The sequence below is a fragment of the Triturus cristatus genome, chromosome 7 (assembly GCF_964204655.1).
Source record: "Triturus cristatus chromosome 7, aTriCri1.1, whole genome shotgun sequence".
Taxonomy (NCBI): Eukaryota; Metazoa; Chordata; class Amphibia; order Caudata; family Salamandridae; genus Triturus; species Triturus cristatus.
Genome location: NC_140590.1, coordinates 612,535,182 through 612,562,676, shown reverse-complemented (window position 1 = coordinate 612,562,676; position 27,495 = coordinate 612,535,182). Strand labels below are relative to the sequence as shown.

At 43.6% G+C, this 27,495-nt stretch overlaps 1 protein-coding gene across 1 annotated transcript in view; it reads left to right on the top strand.

The window, feature by feature from the left end:
* C7H17orf67 (chromosome 7 C17orf67 homolog) overlaps positions 1-27,495 on the top strand; it is a 169,264-nt gene that overhangs the window by 111,020 nt on the left and 30,749 nt on the right. Inside the window, exon 3 of the mRNA XM_085614414.1 lies at positions 22,860-23,006. Coding sequence (XP_085470540.1) covers positions 22,860-22,976 — 117 coding nt within the window. The 3' untranslated portion in view covers positions 22,977-23,006. The remainder of the gene's footprint in view (positions 1-22,859; positions 23,007-27,495) is intronic.

The following is a 27,495-nucleotide window of genomic DNA, read 5'->3' as shown; positions in this document are numbered from 1 at the left end:
GGATACCGGCGATAATGTTCGCTGACGATACCCTGTTGCTCTCCAAAACTCCTTTGGGCTTGCAGAGGGTATTGGACGGGTTTGAGCTATTCTGCTTGGAACAGGGATTGGAAATTAATACGTTGAAAACCAAATTCATGATCTTCAATCCCCCAACTAGAACGCGCCCAAACCCCACCATAGGTGGCATCATCCTGGAGCGAGTCCATACCTTCGATTATCTAGGCCTTACCTTAAACGAAGGATTATCTTGGACCTCACACCAAATCAAGGCCCACTTAAAATTAGCCCAGTCGATTGGCGTGATCCTGAAATTCTATAATACCTCCTCTGAAAAACCGCTAGCGCCACCTCTCGAATTCTATAAACTTCAGGCCCGTGGCCGGATTCTCTATGGTGCAGAACTCTGGGGTACTAAATGCTGCAATGAGATACCGCTTGCTGAATCCAGGTTTATAAGACATCTGACAGCTCTACCACAAAGTACCCCTTTACTCCCCTTAAGGTTTGACTTGGGTTTACGACCAATAGATGATGTTCTGGGCCTGAAGCCTTTGATCTTCTGGAGGAGGATATGGACAACACCTGAGCTGGAGGTTTATAGGAACAAACTAGAGGAAATATTGAGTCTCTCAAGCGCATACAAACTTCCTTGGCTATTGTATGTAAAGAAACAACTGGGTCTACTAGGTCTTTCGGATCTCTGGACAACCCCAGCGACGGCTTGTTTTACTATCTCCCGGAAAAAACTTACCCATATTTACTACGAGTCTAAATTAGCAGAGACCTTCTCTAAATCACAATCTTCTATCCTAACCCAATCGTTTCTAAAAGTTAAAGACGATTACCATTTTGAAGAGGCCTTGAGTGAGATTAGACCTGATTTTACCAGGAAATTGTTCTTACAGTGGAGACACGGTACACTCTCCCTAAGAGCATTTACAGCTAAATGGTCCTACCCCACTTTGCAAAATTGTCCCAGTTGTGATGCAGAATTAGAGTCCGATTTACATATGCTATTCTTTTGTCCCGCCTACAAAAAGAGCAGGAAATACTGGATCCTACCTATCTGTAGGAATTTAGGGTTCATACACTGTATGGAAGCTTTCAGGGTACTTAAATCAGATCTATCTAGACAAATAGTATTTGCAGTCTCTTCATTCTTAGCATCAATGTGGAGGATAAGAAGATTACAGCTGTCTTTAACTTGAATTTGATAACCTGACTTGGTATTAACATGATGAATGTCTACTGTATAATTTAATACTCACCCGATCAACAGTATTTTACAGTTGGAGCCCTGGAAAGATTGTTTCTACATTTGCTTCTTTGACAAATATCCTAATGTACTGTATTTTTTGTTTGAGCTTTTATGACTAATTCAGTCGAAATAAAGTTGGAAAATGAAAATGAAATAGAAGGCAACAATAGCTTCAGAGTGGTGTCACTCGGGCGCATCAGAAGGATGGTGCGTACTGCCCTTGAAATCTGCCACAATATTGTTTTTTGATGTTTTTGGGACATGGCAGCTGCCTTCGGGTCAGTGAGGTAGGGAGGGGGCTGTGGGGCGGTCCACCCCTAGCGGCACAAGTTTTCAAGGTGGCAGCCTTCGCCCCCCGATCTTTCCTGTGGCCAAATCGCCGGCACCCCCCTTCAGACGGCTGACGCGGAGCGGCAAACTCATGGGCCGCCACGGGCAGCCGCAGATCTAGCTACGCCACTGCTTCGGGGAGGGCCGTGTTTCTTTACAATTCGGATAGGTACATGGGTGGTGGCTTGGTTACATTCTCCTTCGCTCATCCAAATAAATGAAAATCCCCTTTCAGAATTGGTTGCTTTTATTGTTAGTAATTTGGACATCTTTATGACTTTTACGAATCGCAGTCGTGAAGAAGGGGCCATGTGTGTGTAAGCTCTCACTGTCTTGCACTTGTTGTCATCGACATGTCCTGCTCGGGTTGCCAATGTTGGTGGCTGTGTTGTTGTGTTAGATCATGGGTACCTACAAACGTTCTGTTTGGGGCCAAAATTCCACTGTGGTTTGTGGCCGAGGGCGCACCTGTAGGGGTAGGGTCAGTGGGGGGCGGGGTCAGTGGGGGGGGTGGCAAGGCTAGAGGAAAAAATAATCAACCCCATTGCAAAACATTAGACAGTGTGACAGGGCTGTATTTCAAAAGCCGATGTAACTACAAAGACTCTAAGAAACGCCATTGCCATTGCTGGAAGGACGGGGGATTGCGTTCTAGCCATGATAATGCAATACAAATACGATAAACTGCCATGGTGATGAAGACCATCCCTTCATTCACTGTTTACTTCATCCTTTCTCCTTCATATTCATGCTACCACACTGCCATCACATACCCTGGATCTGCTACCCATAGGCACTATCAGTGTCGCTGACTGTTCTGATCAGTTTTGTGGGCTCGCTATAGACTGCTTCAGAAGTCTTTCACAGCTTTGCATACAATATTACATAGAGTGGGCTTTGCTTCATCCCCCTGCTCAGAATTGCAAGATTTTTTGTCCATTCCATTGGCAGATCATGATTTAGTTGTTTCTCTCTATTCTTGTGCTGGTCCCACTCCTACAGGAATTTGACTTTACCTGATTGAATGAGTCGTTTCCTTGAAATGCTGATATCAGTGAACAACTTTCCTTTTATTTCTTCACCATTTGTGTTTACCACTCAGGGAAGTGCATGTCCTGCTCTTTTCCCTTATTTAGCTTTGCCCTTTTCTAGCTCATGCTCTTTCCCTCGCTTCTCCCCTACAGTAATCTTTTATTGTTTCCTCCCTCTGGCACAAAATACTGACTTCACAAATTACTGACGTTTCTCTCTCTCTCTCTCTCTCTCTCTCTCTCTCTCTCTCTCTCTGTCAGCCAGACAGTCTCTCTCAGTCAGTAAGTCTCTTTCTCTCTCTGTTAGTCAGTCTCTCTCTCTCTCTCTCTATCTCTGTGTGTCAGTCTCTCTCTCTCTCTCTGTCAGTCTTTCTCTCTCTGTGAGAGTCTCTCTCTCTCTCTCTCTCTCTCTCACTCTCAGTCTATCTCTCTATCTCTCTCTCTGTCAGTCTCTCTCAGTCAGTCTCTCTCTCTCTCTCTCTCTCTCTGTCATCGGTCAGTCACTCCCTCTCTGTTAGTCACTCACTCTCTCTCTCTCTGTCAGTCACGCTCTCTCTCTCAGTCTCTCTCTCTCTCTGTCAGTCAGTCTCTCCCAGTCAGTCAGTCTCTGTCAGTCAGTCATTCTCTCTGTGAGTCAGTCATTCTCTCTCTCATTCAGTCAGTCTCTCTGTCAGTCAGTCTCTCTCTGTCAGTCTCTCTCTGTCTGTCAGTCAGCCTCTCTCTCCCAGTCTGTCTCTCTCTGTCAGTCTGTCTCTCTCAGTCTCCCTCTCTCTCTGTCAGTCAGTCAGTCTCTCTTGCTTAGTCAGCCTCTCTCTCTCTCTGTCAGTCACTTTCTCTCTCTGTCAGTCAGTCTCTCTCTCTCTGTGTCAGTCAGTCTCTCTCTCTCACTCTCTCTCTGTCAGTCAGTCTCTCTCTCTCTCTCAGTCAGTCAGTCTCTCTCTCTCTCAGTCAGTCTCTCTCGCTCACTCTGTCAGTCTCTCTCTCTCTCTGTCAGTCTTTCTCTCTCGCAGTCAGTCAGTCTCCCTCTGTCAGTCAGTCAGTCAGCCTCTCTCTCTCACTCTCAGTCAGTCTCTCTCTCGCTCTCAGTCAGTCTCCCTCTCGCTCTGTCAGTCAGTCACTCTCTCTCAGTCAGTCAGTCTCTCTCTCAGTCAATCAGTCTCTCTCTCTGTCAGTTCGTATTGCTCTCTCTCTCTGTCAGTGTCTCTCTGTCAGTCAGTCTCTCTCAGTCAGTCAGTCAGTCTCTCTCTCTCTGTCAGTCAATCTCTCTCTCTGTCAGTCAGTCTCTCTCTCTCTTTGTCAGTAAGTCTCTCTCTCAGTCTGTCAGTCTATCTCTCTCAGTCAGTCAGTCTCTCTTTCTCTCTTGCTCTTAGTCAGTCTATGTCTCTTTTTCAGTCAGTCAGTATCCCTCTGTCAGTCAGCCACTCTATCTCTTGCTCTCAGTCAGTCTCTCTCAGTCAGTCCGTCTCTCTCTCTCTCTGTCAGCCCGTCTCTCTCTCTCCCGGTCCATCTCTCACTCTGTCAGTCCATCTCTTGCTCTGTCAGTCCGTCTCCCTCTCTGTCAGTCCGTCTCTCTCTCAGTCTGTCTCTCTCAGTCAGTCTCTCTCAGTCAGTCTCTCTCTCTCTCTGACAGTCAGTCACTCTCTCTGTCAGTCAGTCTCTCTCTCTCTCTCTCTCTCTCTCTCTCTCTCTCTCTCTCAGTCTCTCTCTCTCTCTGTCAGTCTCTCTCTCTCTCTCTCTCTGTCAGTCAGTCTCTCCCTGTTAGTCAGTCTCTGTCAGTCAGTCATTCTCTCTGTCAGTCAGTCATTCTCTCTCTCAGTCAGTCAGTCTCTCTCTCTCTCTGTCAGTCTGTCTCTCTGTCAGTCTCTCTCTCTCCCTGTCAGTCAGTCAGGCTCTCTCTCTCAGTCAGCTTCTCTCTCTCTGTCTGTCACTCTCTCTCACTCTCAGTCAGTCTCACTCGCTCTCAGTCAGTCAGTCTCTCTCTCCGTCAGTCAGTCTCTCTCTCTCTGTCAGTCTCTCTCTCTCTCTGTCAGTCTCACTCTCTCTATCAGTCTCTCTCTCTCTCTCTGTCAGTCTCTCTCAGTCAGTCTCTCTCTATCTCTCAGTCATTCAGTCAGTCACTCCCTCTCTATTAGTCACTCTCTCTCTCTCTGTCAGTCACTCTCTCTCTGTCAGTCTCTTTCTCTGTCATTCAGTCTCTCCCAGTCAGTCAGTCTCTGTCAGTCAGTCATTCGCTCTGTCAGTCAGTCATTCTCTCTCTCAGTCAGCCAGTCTCTCTCTCTCTGTCAGTCTCTCTCTCTGTCAGTCTCTCTCTCTCTGTCAGTCAGCCAGTCTCTCTCTCTCAGTCAGCCTCTCTCTCTCTGTCACTCTCTCTCTCTCAGTCAGTCAGTCTCTCTCTCTCTGTCAATCAACCAGACTCTCTCTCTTTGTCAGTCAGTCTCTTCCTCTCACTCTCTCTCTCTCAGTCAGTCTCTCTCTCTCTCAGTCTTTCTCACTCAGTCAGTCAGTCTCTCTCTCTGTTCTCTCTCTCTCTCTCTCTCTCTCAACTCTCTCTCACTCTCTGTCTCCACTCTCTCTCTCCTCTCTCTCCACTCGCTCTCTCTCCACAAAAGCTCGGGGGCCATGGGTACATTACCTGTAAGGTCCACATGCCGCCAACGAAGGCATGCTGGGCCGCTGGCGGCCCGCGGGTCGTACTATGAGTACCACGGTGTTAGATATATTCTGTTGGTGGATCGTAGTATTTTATTGAAAGATGAGGTTTGTTGTCTGGCACTATGATGCATTGCTTTCGCCTATTTAGAATTGAGTCGCTGTTTGTTATGATCAGGCCACTGGAAATATTCATTTGGGAAAAACAAATTATCTGGCATTGTTGGCTAAATTATGCTACAACAAGAATTGGTAATGCAGTACATTTTGATGCAGTGCTTCTCCATTTTGCTATTTTCACATGTTAGCTATGTTTGGGCTGAGGTTTCATCATATTAATATGTTTAACACCTAAATGAGGCAGTCAGCATCTGCGACTATGTAACAAAAGGCCTGACTCTGCATGGCACAACGTGTGGTTGTGTTTTTAGAAATCTTTGAGCCATTTGATCTAGAAAAATCTTATTTTTAGTTTTGTTAAAATCTACAAATTATGCAGAAGATGACTAATCATGTGGCTAGTGCAGCAAGTCAGTAATTATGTGCAAAAATCCACAGTTGCAGAATCGCATAATCTCTGTGGACCTGGTTATAATACAGACATGGTATGTTTTGTTTTCAGAAATTTTTTGTAATGACTGCTTTTAAAACTTAACCAAAGACACAAACTAGCTCAGTGGGTTGAGCACCTCATTAAGACGCAACATTTAAATCCCTGATTTGAATGCCCTTCAGATTTGCATGTTTGAGACGTTTACAAACTAAGCACCAATATGCTGGATACCAAGAGCATCCAATTATTTAAGGGGCAAGATACATTTTTGGAATGTTTAGTATATATCTGATTAATAGTCTATAATATAACATCTATAGCTAGTGTTGTTGCATGACTTGCAGTGTTTTTAAAACCCACTATTTAATGGCATGCTATTATTAATAGTTGCTTTTCGTAATACACAGGAATTGCATAATACCAGTGAATTACCGCTTTCAAACAACAGAGAGGAAGCCTTAAAACATGTTTTTAGGTATCGCCTGCCCAGCGCTTGCGCTGCGCTTGTAAAAGTTAGTTTTCCACTATAGATATCAAAAATCCACCACTGAAATAGATTTTTGCTTAATTGGTCAAAATAAATATTTATGCAAACTTCTATATTTTCCCAGTTGAAATTGTGAAGCTAGACTATCATTCACAATGATGTCCCCGAATAGGAAACTGTAGCATGGCTTAGACAGTGTCAAACACCTTTGGTTGGTCGTTCACTGTGGGGACACACTTTTCTTTAACATTTAGCATGTTCTACATTCGAGCACCTAGCACCGACTTTATAGGTTCACTGACTGCACATGGTGGTGATTTAGTCAGTGCTGTTAAGTAGGTTTTTCGAAAGACTGAATACTTTTCTAGAATGTGTACTACTGCAGTGGTTTTAAACAAAAAACGGTCAGGTCATAAGGGTGTTTCCTGGATCTGTACATTGTAGTCACATGTGTGAAGAGTGTATAGGTACAGCTCACGTCTTACATTTGACTTCCACACAACTGATGAACTTCCCATGGGATTACTGGAAAGTTAGATAAGCCATTCGAGTTTAATCAATTTAACCTCATGCCTAAAGGGAAAGCACGTTCACACTAACAACCGGTCCATGGGAAGGTGAAAAATCGAGTTTTATATAGTGCTTCGGTACCCAGGGATATTAATGTACTTTATAAGTTATCTAAAAAGGGATGCAATAAGGATGACAATAATGGCAAGAAACAACAGTGGCAATGAACTTCCCTGGAGCAATAGACTTGGGGAGCGGATGTAGCCTTACGGCTAGAGCGGTCCACCTCGAAGCTGGGGAACCGGGATCGAGTCTTGGCAACGAAGCTCAACATCCTGTGATTCTGGGCACATCACTTAATCTCCCTGTGCCTTACAAAAACCAAGGTATCCTTCTGTAACGAAACTGGCGCTCATATAAATTCCTCTGATACCTGATGTCTCGGGTCTGGTTCGCGCTATATAAAACTCTAAAAATAAATAAATTGTGGAGTGGGAAGCACAAATGTTCCGGTGAAAACAGATGAGACTCATTTTTAGTTGTTTCTTGAATGACGGGAGAGTGGGTGGGAGTTACAGAAAGACGTTGTTAGGCCTGTGAAGGATCGGTTCAATGATTGGTAGGCTTTACTTTTAGTTGTTTGCAGGTTGTTTAGAGCATTCCTCCTGGCACCATTCAGACTGCCTGGAATGTTGAGAATGTTTGCCAGGTCAGTGATGATGGATTACTTTATAGGAGAGACAGGTTATTTTAAGTTTAATCCTTGCTTTGATACGAAGCCAGTGGAGTTCCATGAAGTTAGGTGAGATGGGCCCAGATTTCACAGATGGTGACAGATGCCGAGCAGTTGTATGGACCTTTTGAGCTCAGGTTAATAACGGTCTCACCAGGGACAGCACATGCGCTATCACTTGTGAGACATTTTGCTCACTTAAAGTGACATGCGCTATCACTTGTGAGACATTTCGCTCACTTAAAGTGATCATCCCATCTGCTGAAATGTAAATCACAAAGGATATAATGGGATTTATATTTTGGCAGTCAAGATATCTGTCATTGTTGTGACACAGTAACCCGTCTGCCCAGATTTTAAAAAATCAGACCCTTAGTCTTTTTGTTGAAGCACATCATGCAAGTGGGTGTGTTTATCTGCTTCTTCCCAGCCCCTCCCACACATCATCCTTCTATCCCTCTTGCCACCCACTCCACAGTACAAAAAAGTGCTATGAAATGGCCATCACTGACCACATACTAGCACTTTTTTTTACCTTTTGTCCATGTTGCCTCACCACATGCCGTCCCTCCGTCTCCTCGTGCCCTGCCCTCCCTCCCTGCCAGCAATTGTTTTAAAAAAAGGCTATGACTCAGTGGTAGGGACATCATAGCACTTTTTCTTATTTTCAGCCATGCGCTGCTGTACAACATGGCTAAAAAAACATTGAAAAAGCCAGTAGCTTTTGTCAGCAATAACTATTGGCTTTGCGAAAGCTTGTTTTGAAGATAATCACTAAAATCCTGAAAGGGGATTTCACCACGGGCAAACAAAATTGCTTGATTTTTACAAGGCTCATCCAACCTACTAGTGTTGAAGTTTCTGAAAGGCACAATTACAAGCCACTGTGAAGTTTCTAGTTTGAGTAAATTATCTGGTACCCAAGAGACATTTTTCAAACCCTGGCATGATTGTTGTAGAGATGAAGCTTCGGGGGTCCCTTTGAACAACCATGTGTAATGGGCAAAGAAATGCTAATACTTTTCTCATCTGTACCATTAGCTTTTGCCAATCTCAGCAGAATTCAAAGCATATTGTGTTAGTACAAATGTGTTTTCCTTATTTTACAAAGCTTGACATTTTCAGAGGAGCTGGCACAACTGCGGCTCTCTGAAGACACTGAAAGTTTGAGGAGCTGCTGCAAATTTTCATACGCTGCTTAGCACAGCTTTTTTTTATTTTACAAAAAAAACCTCTTGGTTTTGTAAAACAATGACCCTGACACCATGGGAGCATTCGCTGAGGAATTTTTATTTTCTGTTCTGAACCATCAGGCTTCCCAGTACCTAAACTGATAGCCAAGAGTCTGTTGGGCTGTCGGTGTAATTTTCCACTGACAGAGTTAGTGGGTGTGCAACTGGAGAAACATGGGACTCGGCTCGACTCTACACAGAGTGGATAGACTGTCATTATAGTGGACTGGCTACTTCACCACATTTGCAAAGAAGAACTCTGTCAAACCCTAAATAAAGGCCTAACATCCAATTTCAATCTTTCATCTGACTGGAGCAAGGTTATGATTGTAATATTTTCCCCCAATATACAATGATTTGGAAAATGGTGCAGTCTCATAATATAAATGTTAGAATTTACCCTTTCCGCGGGGTCATTGTTAGAAATTGGGTTTCTGGTTGGCAGAGGTATGCACCCTATCCAAGCAGGAACCACAATCCTAGCAGGTCAAGTCACAATCAAACACTAAATTAACCTGTGCTCATCCCCTGGTAGCTTGGCACACAGCAGTCAGTCTTAACTTTAGAGGCAATGTGTAAACTATTTGTGCAACACATAAAACAGTAAGACAGTGAAAACACTGCACACAAAAAAAAACGCACCTGGTTAGAATAATAGAGCTTAATGAAATGAATACAACAAGATCAAAACAACAAACATCCAATTAGTAAAACCAGAGTTATGATTTTTTAAGGAATAAACTGTAAAATAGTGCTTTACAGCAAAAAGTGCCAACTGGGGATATCTGGTCATGCTGGACCGTGACAAAGTCAAAAGTTCAGTCTGACTGCGATGGAGCGTGGGCCAACTACAGGGACCAGGCCTGGCGCGCTGCACTAAAGAACCTTGGTTAGCTATGCATCGACATCGAAGACGCGGAGTGCAGACAAGGCGATGCATTAACTCCGATCCCTACTATGATGGCTATGCATCGTTTCTGATCCACCCCACCTGGCAAGTAGACTGTCTTGCCAGGTGGACATGGAAGATTAAAACAGCTCTGCAGTGGCAGGCCTGAGACATGTTTAGAGTGCCTCTTAGTGGGTGGCACAATCAGTGCTGCAGGCCCACTTGTAACATTTGATTTATAGATCTTGGACACATGTAGCTCACTCTACCAGGGACTTATAAGTAAATCAGATATGCCAATTGTGAATAGACCAATGTTATCCTGTTTTAAAAAAAGAGCACATGCACTTTAGCACTGGTTAGTAGTAGTAAAGTGCCTCAATTCTTAAAGCCAGCAAATACAAAGCCAGCACAAATAGTCAAAAACCAGAGGTCAGAAGTCAAAAAGTCTTTGGAAATCACACCACATATGCCAGATCTAAGAGTTATCATGTTTAGGGGAGGGAGCACATACGATTCAGCACTGGTTAGCAGTGGTACAGTGCTCAGAGTTCTAAGGCCAGCAAAAACGAAGATAGCAAAAAGTAGGGGGAGGAAGGTAAAAGGTTTGAGGGTGACCCTGCAGAGAGGGCCATTTCAAACAGTCATCCCCAAACCTTTTGCCTTTATTTTCTTTTTTGCTGAACCTGTTGTTCTTGGCTCTTAGGACCAATGCTAAAGTGCTTGTGCTCTCCTGTAAACATGGTGAAAATCGCTTACACCCAATTGGCACATTTAATTTACTGCAAAGTCCTTTCTAAAGTGGCACTAAATGCACCAAAGGCTTATAAATTAAATACGAGTAGTGGGCCTGCAGCTGCAGCACTTATTGTGCCACCCACTAAAGTAACCGTTCAAATTTTCTATCAGGTAGCTGTTAATTAGTCTTTGTGAATAGGTGTTGGCAGGATGGGGCATCTCTTACTTGATACTGGGGTGGAGCTATCACCTACCACACTTGCACATCACAAAGACTCTGCATAAGCCTACTCACAAAGGGTTTGACACTAGTATTTTGTGTCCCCAGACATGCTGGGGCCAGGTCAGGAAGGTAGGATATTCCAAGCACACCTGGAAACCTCCAGAACCTTCTCCTACTTCAAAGCTGGCCTTTGGTATACATACTGGACTCTCTGACCCAACTCGTCAGTACACCTCTGGATCTGTGAAAGACTCAGAAGGACTGTTGTGCTGGTCTGCAAGGAGGACTGCTACTCTGCTGTCCTTCTGCCTTGCTGCCTGAGTGAGAAGGAATGGGTCTGCATCTTGAACTCATGACCACTAGAGTGACTCCCAGGTCTAATTGGCTGGCCTACTGAGCTGAGCCTCAAGGACAGAAAAGGCTCCAATCACCTTGTTCCCAGCACTTTCTGCTGTGAGTCTTGTCCCCCTGGATTCTTGGAAGGGGGCCTGAAGGTACACTGCCAGCCCAGCTGTGGTCCTAGCAAACCCAACGCAGTGCAACACATCGCCCCGCAACCAACCGAACCTTCGCTCTGCAATACTCCTTCATTCAGGCCCTCACATCGCAGCCCAGCAGCTCCTCGAAAACACTGGTGCATGACACATCCCGATGCAGGGCCTCACATAACATCCCCACAACTCCTTGGAACTGTCACAGTGTGACGTATCTCGATGCAGGATCTCTCATCAGAGCCCCACAGCCCCTTGGAACCCCTGCTGCGAGACCCTTCCTCTAAGCGGGATCTCACAATGCTACACAGCCTTGATTTAAGGGATTTTGTTCAGCAGACCTAACTTGGTCCCTGTATCCAGCATGCACTTTATCACGGTTGGCCTAAACATGTGACTTTGTCCCGTTCGGCATGACCAGATATCCACTGTTGGCGCTTTGTGCTTTTAGGCACTATTTTCACTTAAATGTTTAACACGGTATGTCTTCTGTGCTACAAATTGGATTTTTGTCGTTTTGGTCTCAAATAATCTAAAAAATTGTACTCCATTTTTCTGAATTGATGTAGGATTTTTCTTGTGTCATGGTTTCACGTTATTACTGTTTGTGTGCTACATGGACCCTTTATTAATGGCCTCTACGTTAAACCTTCTTAATTTAGTGGCTTTTGTTGTTCACCCTGACAGGGATTGTGTGTATCGCTTGTGCAGGATTAACACCTCACACAACCAACAACCTAACTTCTCACAATGAATTAATGACAGATATTCAAATAGTGAGAAGACAGCAAAGAGGAGGAGGGTGTTTGTCCTGTTTAGATTGAGATTAAGCATGCAAATGATATATATTTACAGTCACTTGAACCAAAAAGCACTACTGACCATGACGAGGCTTCTTTGCGTAAACTTTGTGGGGACGCATCACCCTGGTAAATGACTCACATTCACATTAGAAGACTTACAAGAAATGAACTTCATAATGTTCTACAATTAGTGACCTTTTGGGCAACCTGGCACTGCAAAATGATCCAATGTGACTTTGGCAAATGAGTAATAATTGTAATCTTTACTGAGCTGCGGCCGCTGTGCCCTGCAGCTGTCTTCAGAGAGAAGAGACAGTGAGGCTGTGAGCTCGCCTGCCAACACCCTGCATTCATGCAATCACAACAAATTGTAGCGTGGCACATCAAGAAAGGGAAGCGAAAGCCTTTTTCTGTCTCAAAAGAAGCAAAGTTGGTAGGCAAAGTAGGAAATAGGAGTTTGATTTGGAAATGCAGTCTGCTTTCCGAAGCAATATTGTGTTACTGACAGTGAAGAAATATCATATCTGCATTGCATAGTTTGTAACATAAGTGCAGGGGCCTACGTTTTTCTTAGTACCCTGCCGCTATTGATGCCGAATGCCAATGGATGAAAAACCAAGGGCCAGATTGGTGGATCAAAATTATGTATATTTTACAGCGGTAATAATAATTTCTGAGGTAATCATTTTCTCATTCTCTGTACATTACAGCCAGGTTTTACCTGGCAGAAATGGAAAGAAAAGACGGCCATTACACCGTCCGCCCTAAATAGGGTTGGCAGTGTAATGCCCTTCCTCTAACTGCCCCTAATCCGATGGGCATCAGAGGAAGCGGTCTGTCAATGGAGCTGGGGGGGGGCGGGGGGGCTGTAATCGGGGCGGTCCGAGAGTTTGACAGTCACATTTGTGAAGGAATACCCTGTGTGCCAAACTCTAAACCTGGTCCCAAGTCGACCCAGTCTTGATTCCCCTTCATTCTTACACCACCCTACTCTCCCTGCCTCTTTATTTCACTGCTGTCACGGTTTTCTCCCTTTGTCTTTGTTTTCCTATTTTCCTCTACCTTCTTCTTTCTCCCTTTTCTGCCTTTCTCTCTCATGCTCTGTGTCGAGTCTTCTTTTTGACCACCCACAACCAAAGTCACAAATTAAACACTAAGGGCCTCATGTAGGTAAATTACATTTACCACTTCATAAATACCGAATCATACCCATTCGGTATTTATGAAGTGGTAAATGCAATGTAGGTAAAAAGTCGGTAAATATTACCGATTCGGAAAAATTCGGTAATTACCGAATCGGTAGTTACCGATTCGGTAATGAGGCATACCTTCCCATTGATGGGAAGGTATGCCTCATTACCGAATCGGTAAATACCGATTCGGTAATGAGGGAGCACATGCAAGGGTGGCAGGGTGTCACATTGACACCCTGTTGCACCCCTGATTCGGCCATGTGTGCACATGTGGCGCACATACATGCCCTAAGGGCATGTATGTCAGCCACATTGCACACTTCTAAGCGCTATAAAATGCTTTTACACATCCATTCTTTATTTACCACCAACTATTAGTTGGTGGTAAATACCGACTCCAGACAACACCCACACACTCCCCCTACATCTCATTTCTGTATTCGGAATTTACCGAATCGGTAAAATTACCGATTCGGTAATTTTACCGATTCGGTAAATTACCGAATACAGAAATGAGCCCCCTACATGTCAAAAGCCTAAATACCGGTCGGTAACGGTATAATTACCGAAAATCGGCCGTTACCGACCGGTATTCGGCTACGTACATGAGGCCCTAATTGTATTTGCACAGATTTTCACCTGTGATGTGAAACTCTTGAGTTTCTTTCCCATTTGTCACCCTGATCTACCACACAATATATTTATGAAAACAACCTGATAAAGATCAATATACACAGGAGAGATACTGCTACACAATATAAAAATTCCACAGATGTGAAAAATTCAGTCTACTCAAACTTGTACTATAGCATTACAACATGTAAATACTGTGTCATGTTAGAATTAGTAAAAGACTTGTGTTAACCATTGTGCCCATGAATGCTGAGTAACTTGTGGTAATGTTACTCACACATGGTTTCCCATTAGCCCTAAAGTGACGGCTTTCGAGAAGAGTAGGAACATGAAATGCCCCATAAATGCAGTAGGTGCAGTAACTGATTCGCAGATAGTAAAACGCAGATTGATGCTACAGACAATAGATGACATTTCTGCCCTTCTGACTTCGTTGGGTCTTCCATTTTTAACTCCAATGACCAGAAGTAATTAAGTGAAAACCATGGCCCATATTAAATTAAGCCAGGTTAATTGTGATATTTTGCAATTATGGATTTTGTAACAAAAATCTGCAGGTAAAATCTGCAGATATTTATTGTTGGGAAAATACCCGGTATTTACAGGAACATTGTATGCCCCAAAAAATCATAGCTAGCTGATATTTATTGCACTTGGTAAATTCTAACTCCCCATTTTCCCTGGTGCAAACAATACCACAACCTTTACCAGTCCACTCTAAATGAGGGCCAACATGTGGAACAGAAAATCCACTAAAATAAAAGCAAATTATCTCTAGGCCTGGGCCGTGAACTTTGCTCCGTTCGTGGAGTTTTCTGCACTCCGCTGAGCTCGCGGAGTGCAGAAAACCCCGCTTCACGATGTGCAGGAGAGTTTTTTTCCCGCTCGCGAATGGTAAGTTCGTGAGCGCGAACTGCTGCGCGGGTAGAATTTCTATCCGAGCGACAAGAATACCAGCACAAACTGCAGTTTAAACTGCATTCCACCACTCGTGGAACCTCGCGGAGGTTTTTTGTAACTTCGTGGAGTTCCGGGTTACAAAACTCCAAGAACTACGCCCAGGCCTAATTTTATCTTTCAAATATGTTTGCGACAAAAAAAAATGACAACATTGCAGAAATAATAAATATGAGAATGCTGTCATGTCCTGGGATGCCCAAACCATGTCCTTTGGATGGAAAGGAGTGCGGGTAGCAACAATGGGTCCAAAGATCACAGATACATTTCCAGTGCCCTTGCATATATGGAGAAACTCCGTTACATGGATTGCCCATTGTCATTCCTCAGACGGATTTTCCCATAGTTTGTCAATCAACCATTTTGGTTAAATATCTTCAGGGAGAGTTATCTCCAACAATCCGTAGTGGAAACGGCTCTAGGAGGGATGGTAATTTTTGTCAGTGTGGTGGATGTGTGAAACTCTGTAGCGAGAAAAATTGTATTTACACCAGCACAACTTTAACTTGGACCATAAATCCGGGGTTAACTCCGTACTGCCTCCATTGCGCTAACACTACTACCCGGCCAGGTTCCATCATTTAGAGCATCATGGTAAATCTAGAGGCAATATCCTGATAAAGTATTTTTTGGGACATCTTTATGTTTCATCCACGAAGATACAAGTGCAAAAAAAAAAAAAAAAAATTCCCAAGCTATGACACACATGTTAATAGATGGTACAAGAGGAACCATTGCATGCAAACACCCCAGCTTATGCTCTAGCAGTCATCAAGGGCTTCCTACCGAGCCGCTTCCTACCTAGCATACAAGTCCTCTCCTGCTGCTAGCATCTTAGCAGCATAAACTTGTTTCCTTCCCTTTCTTTCAGCTAAAAAAAGTTTTGCTTTGCAATTTATGATGGGGTAAATTTAAATATTGCTTCGCAGGTAATCCCCTCCACTTAAATCAGGCCAATTTCTAAAATGCTGTAATTCAGTTTTGTCAAACTAACAAATGTTCTCACCCTGTAACCTCCTTGGGACATTTCCTTCTAGGTTCTGGAAAACCTAGGGGAAGATATGCTTAAAATATATATCATCGCAAAGTAGAAGTAGTGGTGGACTAGGTTACTAGTTGAGAGATGGGAGAAGGTGAGGTGAATACATAATTCAAGTGAAAGTGAAAGATTAACAGCAGTACTTGCTCTGTTCTTATCAGCGCCTGCAGACCCTGGGCCTTGTCTCTTCACTTGCACACATTCAAAAGCAACCACTGCAAGTGAGTGGTCACTAGTGCATCTTGAGAATCGTTTCATCTGTAAAGTGACTCAATTAATTTAATCTAAAGCTGGATTCGAACACCCACACTGTTCCCCAGGGGCGGCACCTCTGCTAAGGTGGAGGAGCGTCGCCCCAATGCTCTCAGAGCAGGAAAAAGGAAAAATAAAATGATAATATCATAATTATTATCAATTTATTTTTCGTAGCTAAGGGGACTGGGTTAGGGCGGGCAGGGCTGATTTCACAGCCAAGGGAGGAGAGGTGGTTTGGGCACAATAAGTGCGCTTTCCGGCCAAACAGTCATGCACACTCAGCATGTTCTCCACCGGGCTGTAAAACACAGCCTGGGTGAAGAACATGCACAGGCTCCTAGTACCCGTCTGAGCTCCGTACCACGGCGCTCAAACCACACACAATGCTGCATTGCAGTGCTGTGATTGACTTAGGGGAGCCCGTGTGCTTCCTGCTTCCGGGACTTGTCAGGAAACAAACCAACAACAGAGAAGATACAGTGGCCGTGAGGAGGTTTTAGTAAAAAATATTTTGTTCCCCCGCCCGCCACCCCCGTTCCCTGCCGATTGCCACTGCTGCTTCCACTAGAGTTTTGATTTTGTTAGACATTGTCACTAAAGAGACCAATACGCTGTCTGTCTTGTTGAAACTTTATTGAGACAAATTATTTTTCTGCATATTTGTTGGTTTCTTTCAGAGACTAGTGCAAACACAAGGACTTATGAGCCACAGCTATGAACTATCATTAGTACAGAGACATACAGCTTTCTGAGAAACGTTTTCCACCATGCACACGTCTTCAGTATAGATATATATTTGTCCGGTGGAGACATCTGTAAGAGAAATATTTGCTAGCCGTGCCTGTTGTTTGTTTGTTTGTCAGTGACAGAAGTGTGTTTTAAAAAGCCATTTAGTTAATGGATATCCATAAATGTTTGCTGCTTTATACTGAAGATCCGTCCTTCTGAAGGTGATGATACAAAGTTATATTAAATGACATCCAACTACCTCATAACTTCCAGGCACAAAACAGCAGAATGAATGGTCACTCCTGCATCTGTTCTAGTGGATACTATAAGCAATTTGAGAGACCCATTGATTCCGGTAGAGATTCGGGAAAATGTGCCTCCTGTCTGATTTCTAGCTAGCTTTGTATGAACTTCAAAATGCCAGAAACCTGGAAAATGTATTACTCTGTTTTCAGATACCAATGGACACAGCTAGGAATAAAGGGAACAACAGCAGAGGTGGGAACCCCAGAGAATATCCATTCACTTGAAACAACCATTGGCTTCAGAAGTTTAAATGGACAGTCATGACCATTTTAGAAACACAGTCTAAGGGTTACATCAGATGAGGAATAAGGCAGATTAGCAAAAACTAACAAAACAGTTATCTCTAAGAAGTTTGCATCAGGAGGAAGATGGAGACAACACATAGTTTAATATTGCGTTATGGAGTGAGAGAGAGATAGCAACGAGGTAAAAAAGGCTCAGGAATTACTTGAACACGAGTCTTAAATTGTTTCCTGAATGCCAGGAGTGGAGTTAGCTTCCTCAGGGTGTCTAGAAAACAATTCCATGCTGAAATGGGAACAGTTGACAAGGACTGTCTGCTGGCAATTGCTGCCTTGAGCTTAGGGATGTTCAAAAGTAACAAGTCTTGTCTCTGAGGCCTCTAGATCCTCCTGAGATAGCAGCTGGTAAAGCATGGTACATTCATATTACGTAATGTCTTTTAAACAATCATGCAAAGTTTCAGTTGGATTCTGGTTGGGATGAGCAGTCAATGATGATCAGTAAAAGCATTATGATTTTAAGCTTTTTGCGCTATTAATCAGCATTAACACACATTGTAAATTTTCTCTGAATGGAATTAGGTGAGGCAAGTGGAAGGCCTTCCAGAATGGCATTTTAGAAATGTAATCCAGGAATGACCAGGGGATGGATATTGATCTTCGATGAGATTTTCAACTTTTTTTGGCAATTTTTAGATATTGGGTTTTTGGTTGGCAGCTGTATGCACCTTTTCTAAGCAGGAACCACACTCTTAGTCAGGGTAAGTCACCACACGCCCTGAATGAAGCTGTGCCCACCCTTTGGTAGCTTAGCACAGAACAGTCAGGCTTAGCTTAAGAGGAAATGTTAAAGTATTTGTGCAACACTTCAAAGAGTAACACAGTGAAAGCACCACAAAAAGCCTACACACCAGTTTAGAAAAATAGCTTTTACTTTTATGAACAAAGCAAGACAAAAGCGAGAAAAATCCAATAAGTACAACTGGAGTTATGAATTTTTAAAGAGTAAAATGAAATGTAGTGCCTAAAAGCATAAAGCGCCAACTGGGGCAATCTGGTTGCACTAGACTAGGGCAAATCCAAAAGTTCAAGCTGACCGGGATGAAGCGTGGGTCAGATACAGGGACCAGCCTTTGAATTCTGCAAAGTACCTTAGATGCGTCATTGATGGAGTTGAGATGAGGGGAGCAAGGAGACAATGCATCATCGTTGAACCGCTGGGTTGAAGGCGATGCATCGATGCAGGGCAACCAAAGTGGGAGATGAATCAGAAACTAGAAACAATGCACTGTGCAGTCGGTGATGTGATATTCACTATAGCAAAGTCCAGGTGGTTAGCGTCTGGATGACAAGGAACTGCTTGAAGTTTAGTTTGTGGAAAACAGAAGTCATCCTGTTTGGCCCCAAAACTTCCTTCTGGTTCCCCTCATGCTGGCCGGTAGAACAGGGTTCACTCCCTACCCCGGTCAAGAAAGTTCGTAACTTGGGAGTACTAGTTAATAACAAACTTACCTTTGGGTCCCAGGGAAATGTGGTTTCTTTTGCTTCTTTTTACACCCTGAAAATCTTAAAGAAAATTCTTCCTTACATGCCAGCAGATCTATTGGCATGTCCAGAATTGACTACTGCAATGGCTTATATGCAAACATGCAACAACAGCACAATAATAAATTACAAATCATGCAGGATGAAGCTGCATGTTTGCAGTTGGGAATTCCAAAGTTCAAATTGGCCTCCACGGCACTAAAGACACTACATTGGTTGCCAGTTAGCCAACGAGCCACTTTTAAGGCACTATGCATCACTTTTAAGGCTCTTCACGGTATCAGTCCAGACTATTTGAAAAGAAAATTTTAATGGTTTGCATCACCAAGGACATTACACTCCTCCTCAGCAAAAAGTGCTGTGGTCTCAAAATTTAGGCTCTCCTCTTGGGGAAGAAGAAGTTTTGTGCTATGCGCATCCCAAATCTAGAACGGATTACACACTCATAAAATCGATGAATTCCTTACATTTGTTTAGGAAATCCTTCAAAACATGGCCTTTTAGGTCACAATGAGGACTCATTTCAAGCTTCAATCGAGCTAGCACCAAGACACCTCCGGATAAATGTGCACTTTAGAAGTAAATATAACATAACATAAATATAACAGAACGTAAATCCTATGGGAGAGATAGGCCTTGCGGTAGTGAAAAACTACTAGGACATGTAAAACTTAAAAGTACATGTCCTACTTTTTAAATACACTGCACCCTGCCCGTGGGCTGTCCAAGGCCTACCTTAGAGGTGATGTATAGTAACAAGCATTTGCAATTGAATAGGTCTTTATGAAACTCTTTTAAATGTGATACCAATTGCATTGCAAATGCTTGTTTGTAAAAGCGCCCCATGCCACGCTTTCACTTTAATGTCGGCCACGCCCCTTTCCTTAGATGAGCCACATCTAAGTAAAGGGGTGCGGCCGCCATTAAAGTGAAAGCGCGGCATGGAGGACTTTTACAAACAAATGCATTTGTTTGTCAAGTTGACATACAAGTGGCTTTTTTTTGTAAAACACTGCAGTCAATCTAGTGGCATTTGATTTACAGGCCCTGGGCATATTTAGAGCACTTTACTAGGGACTTCTAAGTAAATTAAAGGTGCCAATTGTGGATACATCAACCAAACCATGCTTAGGGGAGAGAGCACATGCACTTTAGCACTGGATAGCAGCGATAAAGTGATCAGAGTGTAAAGCTAACAAAAAACGAGGTCAGAAAATGAGGAGGAGAAAGGCAAACGTTTGGGGCGTCTTCAAAGAGGGCCATTTTGCAACAGCATGGAGATGGAAGTGTGAAGTTTTCTTTAAGCTGTTAATGTGCACTAGGAATGTAGATGCTAAATCAAAAGGGAAGCCCATAGATTTAGCTTATGAGGTGCAAAGAGGGGAGAAGTCATTTATGCTTAGCAAGCTACGATGTGATAAGTCAATATTTTTGCGGATATACATAGCAAAAGAAAAATTTGCCAAGCAAATATTTGATGACAACAGGTCTGAAAGAAAACTCAGGGTGAGCGATACGCGAAGTTTCACTCCATGGAATTTAGCAGAGTTATAGAAAAACTCAGCGAAATTCAGTGGAATTTTGTTCGTGCTGCAATTTAGTGCTGGTAGCGCGAGGAGCCCTGGAAATCAGTGCGACGGCACCATGTGTTATGCAAGAGCGCACAGCCTTTCGAGTTGATTTTGCTGCGTGCCGAGTAGCAAATCTATTCTAATGGCAGCCCTCTCACCGTGTCCGCCGGCATTATAAAATTACTCTGGAATGCTCCATGGTGACTAAAAATCACACCAGGGGCCAGCAAATCTTGCTCTCACTCGTAAGCACGCAGTAGCGGTCCGTGGAGGGAGTTCGGTGGGGCAGTGAGGCAGGGCGGGGGAAATGTAAACACCGGAATATGGATGAACTCCATGGAATTTCGTTGCGCGCGCTGCATCGCATTTTGCGATGCAGCGTGCGCAAAGGAATTCGTTTTATTTAGTTAAATGTGTACTTACCTCCGTTCATCCATATTCCGGTGTTTACATTTCCCCAGCCTGCCCCTCCCCCGACCCGCCTCACTGCCCCACCGAACTCCCTCCACGGACCGCTACTGCGAACTTGTAAGGTTTAACTCTTTCCATACTGGGCCGATGTGGTATGAGAGGCTTAGACCTCTCAAATCTTCTGGAGTGAGGACCAAACGTGCGGTTTCACAGAGTCACTACAATCCCCACTATTATTTAATCTGAACATCAAACTACTCCCTTCCATCATCAGGGCCAGAGCCTGAAATATCTATCACATGTAGACGATTCACAGATTTATCTCAGTATACAATAACCAAGAGAACTCTAAGAACCGGTTTTGCAGTTGTTTCTTCCAGGATGACTAGTAGAGGCCTCAGATTTAGTTGAGTAAGTAATTGACTTACCAAATGTTGCAGAATACTGATAAAGTCTCAAAGCTCCCAAACGATGCAATCTTCCATCGCAAAAACTGCATAGAATGTTCGTGCTATAGGAACAGTGAAGTAGCTAGTAAAAAAATTGAAATATATAAAAATAAAATACCAGAAAAGCAAAAGTGGTTCTTTAACCAACTCGCAGATGGACTGCTCTGTTCAATTGCCTTGCAAATAATCAGATTAAGCAGTTGCAATATGTGCAAAACCGGATCTTATTTAAGGAAACCGGATCATGTTTCATCAAAGTTACATTAACCACACAAATAATGGGTGAATAGCTGAATTATGTGGTAGCATTCAGCATATGATCACAAGATGTTCTAAGGAAAGGCTGTGCAGTATCCACAATTATTGGAACATTTGTCTGTCGGTTACAAAAGAAATTCATAGAGATTTAATAGAACTTCTAAAATCTGATATACATATTGTGGAAGCTTGCTGAATGTCATAAATCTATATGTTATAAGTTGCTTCTGGGTGCCGATTTGGGTGGGAAGTAAGTTTTTTATATAATCAGTACACTGAGGCATGTGCTAGTTTTGCATGCACTATTACACAATGCAGACTTGCTGCAGGTAGTAACTTGGACAAATTTAAAAGGATAAACCTGGTAGAATATATTCCCAAAAAAAAGCCTAGAAGTCTGTAATATCATACTGAAATCTGAGTAGTATCACCCATTACTGATCGTCTTCACTATTCTATGGAGTATTTATAATCCTCTGGTAAAACCACATCCGAGATTTAGAATAAATGTGGCGGCATATTATCAAGAACGGCGTTAAAATTATCGCTGCTTTAGCGGCAGAAAACTGCAAGTAAAGCGGCGATAACGGGCTCACACCAGAACATGGGCTTCTATGGGAATTCTCTGCGGCATATTATCAAGCACATTATTGCCGCTTTAGGGGCAGTTTCCTGCCGCTACAGCGGCGATAATTTTAACGTCGTTCTTGATAATCGGTCCCGTGGTGCCTGTAATTCCGGTTGTGAAGTTACTGCACTGCAATTGCCACTGTACTAATAAGTTACAGTTTGTAACTCCATTAAAATAATTTTGGCCAATGAAAAACACAACTATTCTAGCCAAGACAAGCTGAAAGGTTGCAATCATATTAAAACACTTAAAATAACACGTGAAACTTTAAATATTAATGTCTACTTTTTACTTATGATGTATTACTGGCATTAACTTGCTTATAAGCTGCTTCCAATAAGGCGAGGGATAAGCGGCAGGGGAGTAATGATCTCCTTTGAAGCCATAATTCAGCCAGACCGAGCCCACAGATTGTTTGCCTCATACTTAACATTGATTTTTCTGCCATACATTGCCTCTTTCTCAAGGGTGTGTAGAACACAGGCAAGAGGTTGACAAAGAAACAAGTATACACATTGAAATAAAAACTCAAATACCTTCTATGTGCTTTTAGCATCCTGACAGCATGTCAGATTTTCAGAGTAAATCAACATGACCTTCTCCATGGAGACAAGATGCAATTTGTCTACGAAGATTGGTTTCTCAACTGCTTATGATTCATACTTTTAGACGCTGATTTATCCCTGACACTGTGCTACTGTTCCCAACAGGAGTACATGCTGTACCTCCAGCGGCTGGAGCAGAGGTCCGAGGAGCAGTTCCTTGAGCACTGGCTGAACCCGCACTGCCAGCCCCACTGCAACCGGAACATCGCCAATCCCGTCTAGAGCCAGCGCCTCGCGCCCCACGGCAGGAGGGTACGGTTTGGGCATAAAAGATAATACTGCATTCTGTTGCATAATCTTGTCCTTTGAAATGGCAGGGGTCAAATATCCAGCGATGGATGGAGAAGATAAAGGTGTTCCCTATTTGTAATCCATTATCAACATTTACTTTTTTCAGTATTTTGATCAGGTTGCGAGTGGAAGATCATGTGATGGGAACACCCTGATGACTATCAAATCTTTATTTTCAGATCCCGAGCTATAACTGTCCACAATTAATCATGAGTATCTTAAAATGGGATGACACTGTGGGGTTAAAAATCATATTAAAAGGTTGCGCAGACGATTCGGGAGACATAATAACAGCTGAGTGTACCAATGCATCGGCTCCCAATATCAGTGTGTGCAAGAATTGAGCTCTCACAGGCCTGAGCACACGAGGGTGGACTCTGCATCTCATCTTTCCGGGAGTCAGAAAACGATTCTATAACCTCCAGGTATTGTTACAAACATGATATACGAGTCGGGAGTATTCTGAGGGTAAAATATATGATGCTATGCTTCTTCTCTTGTATGTCAGATATCAGATAACAATGACAGGGGTTGCACAGAAAAGTAGTCCTGGCAGAGGTTGCATCTGTATTTGTTTGCACTCTCATGATTTGTGTTTAGGGACGATACAATTCTGTGCTTTGTGTGCTTGAATTGTTTGTTTCAAAACCTCGTCCGTCCTCTGCTGTTTTTCAGTCTTTGGAATGGTTTGAATGAAAGCTGGAAGTGGTTTCCAGATGTCCTCTCTTCAATACTGTATATGCTGCTGGAGTTTCTCCACCAGTGTACTAATACAAGGGAGAGCTCTCATCTTTAATTAGAATTTGTCACAAGTGATGGAAAACGTAGTGGAGGATAAGTATATTAGGATAAGTTTAAATTGGCACAGAACAGTGCTTGGTAGGTTTTCAGGGAACCCCCTAAAGGGTTTCCTGTGTATTTATTGATAAATCCTACACGGGCTTCCATGAGGATTTATTAAAACAAAATGTTTGGTACCAAACATCTTCCGGTAAAGTGAAGCCATCATGCAGCTAGGAAACTCATAATGGCAAGTATCCATCCCATGCACTCTTTATGGCTTACCCGTGCCATTACAAGGTCCAAGAATGGCTCAGATATTTATTGTAGGGTTATATCTGCTCATACAGATAGGATAACACATGGGATATAGTGCACATCTGCAGTAGGTGTGACTTACCTACATCTCAATCAGTATGTGGTGGCATGGCATACAGGGCCTTGTTCGCAGTGTAGGTGACACAGGGCTGTGTGTAATGTAGACTCTTTGGATTTCTCTGCACCAAGACACACAGTCTGTAAGGGCAGTGTGCATGGACTTGGTGAGGGGTCCCTGGGGTGGCACAACTCGTGTTGTAGCCCCAGTGTGCCCTCTTCAGTGCCCATGTCCTAGGTACCAGGGGTATAATTTACTAGGGACTTATAAGCACAGCTGAAGTTGTGCTAATTGTTGGACATTTTTAGGGAAAGAACATTGGTACTGGAACCTGGTTGACATGGCCCTCAGTCAAAGTTGCATCAACAACTAGGCAAAAAGTGGGGGGTACTGCAACAGATACCCAGTGTCTTACACAAGCCCCCACACCACACAGGCCAGGTGGCTCCGCCAAACCTGGGAGAGTCTTCCAAGCCTGTCAGGCAAGGAAGAGTAGGGGAACTGGTTGGACTGTTGCAGGGCTCTACTCTGCCTTATATCCTCCTGTCCAGGTCAGTCCCCCTGGGGAGCTGGCTTACCTCAACATTTTCAGGACCCAAATTAGTATGCCCTTTTTCTGTCTCTTTAGTGTCTTTACCCAATAATTTTAGTTTGGTAATCGAGTAGACCACATTTGCTAATTCTATTTTAGCCAGGCAACACCCACCGTACCCAAAAAGGTTACCCACAGCTTGAGTAACCCCACCATGACCATCTGGGTCAGGGGCCGTAACTATTTGACATGGGGTCAGACCACCATGCAAAGGACAGTGCAGTCAGAAAGGCTAACACCCAGCAGAGACCAATGACAGCTGTCAGTGTCCAGAGCCACACCATTTAGCTCTTCACTGACAGGTGAAAGAGCCAGCTTACAGGTTTCTTGGGGTTCTGGTTGCCCGTGTTCTACTTTAGAATGGGGGGTTACTACATCTTGTAGCAAATAACCTTCTTCCACCCTCTTTTCTGTACGCTGAGGAGACACCAACTGAAGCTGAACAGGTGCCTGACTAGCCAGTAACAACTTTGAAGTTCTCTCCTACTGGGGTAGAATCCCCTTGGCTCACTGGAACTGGGGCCAACAGTTGCCCACCGTTCCTACACTTTCTCGTCTTTTTCTTTTGGGGCTTACCTGCACTAGCTGCAGGCTCAGCCTCCCCCACCCCCAAAATCATTGGGTGAGGACTGGCACTGGCCAAGTACTTCTGTTTGGCTCAGACCAACCTCTGGGTGGTCATTTCAAAGGAGACAGTCAAGGAGCAGGTGTTTATTGACTACTACCCTTCTCAAGGTAAGGTACAAAGCTTTTTCTAGGGGCACTACTGCCACAGCCCTATAAGTAATCTCTCTTAGAATGACCCCTGCTCTTTGTATCTCAACTGGAATGTTGGTGAGAACCAGCCTGTCATGCACAACTGGGTGACTGGCACAGGTATCTCATAGGGCAGTGGCTGAGATTCCATTCACCAGTATGTGTTGGAAGTGCTTACTGCCCTCTGGAATCTTCAGATCACCTTTTGGGCCCACTTCCCAGCTAAAGGCTGGGTGACTTCCTCATCTGAGGATTTACCTCTAAAACTACACTAGCAACCCCTGCAGGTGTACTAGTGGGTTCATCTTTAGGACAACAGAGGTCCCTGGTTAGGTGCCCTGCCTTGTTGCAGTTAAGTCACCAAGTTTTCTTGGGGTCCCAGTTCTTATCCTGGAACCCACTTTTATTTTGTGAGGTATCTTTTGACCCACCCTTCTGGGCAGGTTTTTGGGAGCCTACAGGAGACTCCTTACTTTTAACTTTTTCAGAGTGATCCACTGCCTTTTCTGGGTTGGGGGGTCTTGTTGGCCCCTTCCCTATGGGCAATCCCTTCACAGTGGCAGCTGCTGCAGGTAAGAGTGGTGGGGCAGTGGGACAAGATGGGGAGGATCTCGAGAGACGACCACGAGGGGAAATTAATAATTTTTTGGGTTAGCTCTCAAAAACCCCCTCAGCCGTCCCCACTGTTCTTATCTGCAGCGGCCGCGGGTACCCCTTCATGCCTAGTTTTGGAAACTCTGGTTCTTACCCAATGATCAGCCTTCTTCCCTAACTCTTGGGGAGAGACTGGCCCCAGGTGAACTAGATGCTGATGTAACTTCTGATTGTAACAGTTGCTTAAAAGATGTTCTTTCACAAGCAAATTGTACAGCCCTTCATAGTCATGTAGATACTCACTGTTAACCAACCATCTAGTGTTTTCAATGAAAGTCAACAAATTCTACCCAGGACTGACTCTGGGTTTTTAGAGTCCTCCTGAATGCTATTCTGCATTCTTCAGTGGTGAGTCTAAAGCCCTCAATCAGGGTACCCTTCATGAGGTCATGAAACTCCGTATCCTTCTCATTCAATGTTAGGCATCTATCCCTGCATTTTTCTGATAATAGTTCTCACAAGAAATGAGTTACATTTCTTCTGGCTACCCTTCTAGCAAGACAGGCCCTCTCAAAAGCAGTGAACCATTTGGTGATGTCATCCCCCTCTGAGTATTTACAGACAATCCCTTTAGGGAGTTTGGAATCAAAGGAATCTACTCTCTCCCTAGTTATAAACACGCTGCCACCAGAGATAGAGTTAGGTCCTAAGGCCATCTGTTTTCTTTGTCTTTCTATGTCCAGGAGTTAAGCTTCTAATTTCTACCTCCTGGTCGTTCTTTCTAGCATGAGGTTCTCCTCTGATGGACTCTCATTTGGTTCTTAGTACATGGACTCAGCCACCTCCTCAACTTGATCTTCAGAGTCATCCTCAGCAGTTTCATTTTCACCAGAGTGAGCTACTAGTTCTGGACGATCGCTTTCAAACTCTGCTAAAAGCCTTCTATGCTGGTCTTTTTTAGCATGTTTGCCAGTATTGATATCATAACCCTTATAGAGGTCCTCTAGCCTGGCATAGGACAGCTCCATTTAAAGGGCCGGGTCGAGCTCCTGAGCCTGGTTATCAATATCAGACATTATTTTACTAAAGTTGGAAACTTTTTAAGAAGTTAAAAAAACTAACACCAAATGCTTTGTCCTAACTATTGCAATAGACTTTTACATTTCTATCCCCTTATTTTCAGGGACTTAGCCAAGGCCCAACAATCAATTTGATAAATTTAGGAAAAATAGACCAATTGAAAAATACAACTAGACCAAAGACAATGTTTGAATTTACTCATGTGGTCACTTATTGATAAAGTTGTTCCAGCAAATGCAAAGTCTTCTATCCCACCGCTGAACCACCAATGT